The sequence below is a fragment of the Sinocyclocheilus rhinocerous genome, unplaced genomic scaffold (genome assembly GCF_001515625.1).
Source record: "Sinocyclocheilus rhinocerous isolate Xijiao unplaced genomic scaffold, SAMN03320098_v1.1 scaffold834, whole genome shotgun sequence".
Classification (NCBI taxonomy): Eukaryota; Metazoa; Chordata; class Actinopteri; order Cypriniformes; family Cyprinidae; genus Sinocyclocheilus; species Sinocyclocheilus rhinocerous.
Window position 1 is genome coordinate 1,431,168 of NW_015645089.1, and position 5,422 is coordinate 1,436,589.

A 5,422-nucleotide genomic window follows, 5' to 3' on the forward strand; every position below is an offset into this window, starting at 1 on the left:
GCAACTTTACAGATCTTCTTTATGCACCAAGAGCTTGTAACACTCCAAAGATAAAGGAAAAATTTGCATCATATGACCCCTTTAATATATTAAATATGTATATATTAAAATATTATATTTTATATTAAGATATTTAGTTTATATTGTATTCATCATAAAAATATAAATTACAAATGTTATGTATAATAAAGCAGTAAAAAGAAGATATTTTCATTGTATGCCACAGTATATCTCAGATATACAGTTCAAATTCACTGCATTGGAGTTGTAATTATTTATATTAATATATTATATATGTATGTAATAAAATATTACTTTATTTTATTATGTTAATCATAAAAATACAAATTTAAAATATTGAATTTGATTTTAAAGCAGTAAAAAATTTATTTTCAACATTTACATTTATGCTACATTATTTCTCAGATCTACAGTTCAAATTCACTGCATTTGAGTTCAAAATGATTTATTTTCTCTCTCTCTCTCTATATATATATATATACAGTGGTGTGAAAAAGTTTTTGCCCCCTTCCTGTTTTTTTAATTGTTTGCATATTTGTCACACTTAAAAGATTCAGATCATCAAACCAATTTTAATACTACACAAAGATAACCTGAGTAACATATATTAATCATAAGAACACAAGTATTTTATGTATAATAAAGCAGTAAAAATAAGATCTTTTCATTTTATGCTATATTATTTCAGTTCAAATTCACTGCATTTGAGTTCTGTAACAATGCGCTGACTGTACTAGCCTTAACTCTACATTTCTGGCTTGACCCGCACAGGAAATCGAGCGACTGAAGAACGAGAAGCCCACGTGGGAGCGGCGGGTGCGATGGGAGGGGATGAAGGCTGTTTTCGGCGGGCCGCCCTCTCTGCTCTGGTTCAACCCTTTTGCTGGACTCCGTCTTCAGGTTCTGATGGTTCGCGCCCGGAAGAACGGGGCCGAGTTCTCAGTCTGAGTGAAGAATGCTGTCTATAAGGCACAGCCGTCTGCCTTCATGCCTATTACCCCCCTCACATAGGACATAGGACTCCTTCCTTTAATGCTGAAACAGGTTTGGAGGTACTACGGTGAAAACCTGTTAAATAACTGATGTCGCTCCTGGAACAATGAGGCTACGTCTCGATACAGCCTGTCTGTGTCCACACATTAATACCTCGGACGGCGGATCATACTTGTTATGCTCATATTGTCTTCATGAACATTCACACTCATGGGTTTTTGATTTGCTTTTCTTTTTTTTCTTTTTTTCGGAAATTTACGGATCATTTGAAGGGTGTTGATATCCGTTATCCAGCCTGAAGTAATTGCATCTAGAGCGGCAAAAATAATGGTTGTTTAAAGAAATAGATCATAACGGAATGTGTTTTGCCAAAAAAAAAAAATTCTTATGTGAATCTCACAAAAACTGTCAGGAAATGCCCAGGTGGTCATATATCACCTCAAAATCAAAAGGAATTATATTGTTCTATATTTCTTCACCTATTATATTTACATTGAAAGTAAATATTTAATTTGCATTATTGTAATATAATCTATTATTTCAAATGTGAAGTATTTATACATCATGATATTTTTTGTACTGAATATAATTTATGCTAATTTAAATTTTTAATTTCTTTATTATACCAATGACAGTGAGATTTGTTTCACACTACAGTGATGAGAATTTGTTTAGCTGTTTAATGCACAAAAATTTTAATTGCAGATAAAATGAGCTTTGTTTTCTTAGTGAAATATAATTAATATTTTTCTTTTCTTTTGATTTTGGAGGAACTGGGCATTTCCTTGTGAGATTCGCTTTCTTAGGTGTTAAGAGCTTGCGGCTGGTTTAGTCACCTTGTCTTTAGCACATACCCTAAACGATAAAGTCATTTTAAAATAGTCTCATCTTCATGTATTGTAGAGATAATAATAGACTCATTCTGAAGTCTTGAAATTAATGCCGATCCCACAAAGAGCTTGAATGGACGGCGTAACTATATATAATTCTCACATTGACCTTAAGCTGCTCTGTGAGATAAATAAAGACATATCACATTATGGCGTACATAATTAAAATATGTCCTCTGTGCGCACGAGGCCCACGGCTGAGCCAGGAACTCTAATTAACGTGTAGATTACAATTTTAACACGCAGCAGTATATGAGCTGACGTGGACGGGCGCCATCCATGTGGTGAGACTTTTAGCAAGCTCGTCAGTTTGCTGCACAATTCACCGAGGCTGACTATCACTTTGTGTTTTATACTGTTTCTCGTTGCATCGTGTTTTCATTGTCTTCTTCACTTTTATCGGTAGATTGCTTTTACCTTTAGCTTAGAGAATCGTTTCATGGTGACCACTAAGTTTTCCTTGTGGAAAAATCTTTTCATCATATAAAGCTGGAAGTTGTTTGGCAGGGTCGAGATGTGTCATATTTGACCCCCAAATGAAATGATAAGAAAACAAGAAATCATATTTTGCATAAAGACAATCAGGCCCTTTCCCACAAATTCTTATTAATATAATATAACAATATAATATAAATTATGTGCTAATATATATATACAGTATATATATATACACACACACACAGTATATACAGTATATATATACACATATATACAGTGTATTTATACACACATATATACAGTATATATACACACATGTATACAGTATATATATATATATACACACACATATATATACACACACACACACACATATATATATTCATTTTTTAAAAAGCATCAGTTATCAAATATAAAAATCATCTTCAATCAGTCCTGATGTTCCTAAATATAGACCTTTTCTTTATGTAATATATAATTTACTTTTATTTTTTCTTTTGATTTTGGTGTCCTGGATATGTTTTTGACTGGCTTTGTGAGATTCGCCTTGCTGTATGATGAGAAGATTAGTTATTTTTACTTTAAATATATATATATAAAATATTTAAAAAATAATAATAATGGCAGTACATGAGAATTATATCACAACACTAAAAGGCCAGTTTGGATTGGTCTAGATAGATTTTAAGAGGCTTAGAAAACCACTCCATTTCCCAAGCAGAACAGATGCATATGTGTGTTAATGCTCTCGGATATTATGTTTACAATATTTGAATATGTATTGATGCTTTGGTTCTAGTTTCACAGCCATTCAAGAAGTCCTAATGTAAAAGATGAAGCCAGCTGCGTTTGAACAAAAAAGACTAGAGAAAATTTGAGCCAGTCTGACACTTGATTCATCCATAATGCTAGATAAATGATTATAGATGAAATAAAACTACAGAATTAGTAAGACTTTTGTTACTCTGCCATTAATATCAGTGTAATTCCAGCATTTTATTTGTTACAATGAGTAATGAGTTTGTGTGCCACTTTTGTTATTCAGCATTAATGACTGTCATATGGCAATGAAACCTTGTTTTAGACATTCCCTTCTCATTATTATGACTGGCTTTTCACGCAGACGGTTCATGCAGCGTAACTCCGATTGAACTCGAATGGCTTGGTGTAATTTATTTTTACTTTAAAGAACGTTTTGAGCCTTTCTAAACAAGTCTACGAGTTATTAATTTTTCTGTAAAGGGAATATGTACTACATGCAATCCCCGAAGATCATGTTTTGAATTTGATATGAGAAGACTTGTATGATGTATGAAGAATGTATCTCATGCTTTTTATACAATGTGTTAATTGGGTAGAAGAGGGAGTTTTCTTTGCATTAGAATAATTAAGAGTTTTGCATTCTGTGCTATTATTACTACTGCAACAGTATTTGGCTGACCTCAGCTCTATTTTTAAAACATGCTTATGTAATTTTAGATGATACTTGACTGTAAAGAGGGATGTTTGCTCTTAAATGACCTTCATTAACCTCAGAAGATTAGCATTAGGGAATAAACTATTACATATGTTATTTCTTGGCGGTTCAACCAAGCGTATTCCCATCATCAGTCAGATACTATCAACAAAATCTGGAAACTTTGTCTCCAACTTTCACCTTTTCCCCACATTCAAGCTTTCTAGTGCTGCAGGTCTCACTGAGCGGGAAAAGGGTTATTAAACGAAACGTCTCAAAGCTTCAAGCTCATTTTAGCAGTGTCTGAACTTGGAAATGTTGGAAACAGGGTTTACAGCCACAAAGCAAAGATTCGGAAATTATGTCTGCAATAAATGGTGTAAACAAATATTGTTCTGATACTTTCAAGTGTCATGAAGTTATGATGTTCTTTCTTATGTAGAGTTCTTTTACATAAAGTCATTAGATTTAAAAGCTATTGAAGCCTAAACCTGATCTCTTTAGGTGTTTTTGCTCGCATAGAAAACAGTTATTTAAAAAAAAAAACTATTAATATATTTTAACATGTAATTTATTCATGTAATGCAAAGCTGAATTTTCAGCATCATTACTCCAGTGTTCAGTGTCACATGATCCTTCAGAAATCATTCTAATATGCCACTCAAGAAATATTTCATATTATTATCAGTGTTGAAAACAGTTCAAAATTGAAATATTATTTTATTGCCAAGAATAACCAACATCTGTGGAAAAAAAGCACTTTTCATTATTTGCTGAACCCTTAGCAAATCAGTTTTCCTTTGTTACTAAACATTTATTTTTTAACTACTTTGTATAAGATTGGTCTGGTTTGATCTGGTTTTGTATCCTGTTTGGTATGGTTCTACCCAGCTGCTCTATCATTTTTAAAAAATCTAAAAGTAATTCATAAAATCACAAAAAATACAGTTATTGCAAAACCTTGAAGTTTGACTTTTTTTGTATTTCTTTGATGCAGAAATAGTCAATGATAATAGTCGCTCGCATACAACATATATTGTTTAAACACTGAAAACTGCTTTGAATTTAAAGTTGGGAAAGTCTGTCAAACTTGTGTAAAAGATCATCCAGTCAAAAGAATGTAATGAACTGTCCATGAGCAGTGGAGATATTATATCCTCTTATGTGAGTGTGTCTTCACTTCTGATGTACTCGCCAATATCAGCCTGATGGAAAACCACTATGGACATGGGGTCGACCTTCCTACACTCCTGCGTGGTCTTCGCTGCCACTCCAAAGCCCTGAAAAGAGGTCAAGATGGTGAGAGCACCATACAAGATCACTGACTACTTTTATGGAACAGTTCACATAAAAATTTACATTTGCCCCCCGACCCGGTTTTAAGAAATTGAGCATTCCATCACTTGCTCACCAATGGATCCTCTGCAGTGAATGGGTGCCGTCAGAACGAGAGTCCAAACAGCTGATAAAACCATCACAATTTTATTCCAAACATGCAGCTTTTGGCTTCTCAAGATGTTAACTGATGGACTGGAGTGGTGTGGATTGCTTGTGGATTGTTGTGATGTTTTTATCAGCTGTTTGGACTCTCATTCTGATGGCACCCATTCACTGCAGAGGATCC

At 33.4% G+C, this 5,422-nt stretch overlaps 2 protein-coding genes across 2 annotated transcripts in view; one reads left to right on the forward strand and one right to left on the reverse strand.

Moving 5' to 3' along the window:
* LOC107705792 (palmitoyltransferase ZDHHC7-like) overlaps window positions 1-2,032 on the forward strand; it is a 10,947-nt gene extending 8,915 nt beyond the window's left edge. The window contains exon 8 of the mRNA XM_016509247.1: window positions 793-2,032. Coding sequence (XP_016364733.1) covers window positions 793-969 — 177 coding nt within the window. The 3' untranslated portion in view covers window positions 970-2,032. The remainder of the gene's footprint in view (window positions 1-792) is intronic.
* Window positions 2,033-4,462: 2,430 nt separating this feature from the next.
* Window positions 4,463-5,422, reverse strand: part of LOC107705796 (60S ribosome subunit biogenesis protein NIP7 homolog) — a 3,822-nt gene continuing 2,862 nt past the window's right edge. Inside the window, exon 5 of the mRNA XM_016509252.1 lies at window positions 4,463-5,078. Coding sequence (XP_016364738.1) covers window positions 4,959-5,078 — 120 coding nt within the window. The 3' untranslated portion in view covers window positions 4,463-4,958. The remainder of the gene's footprint in view (window positions 5,079-5,422) is intronic.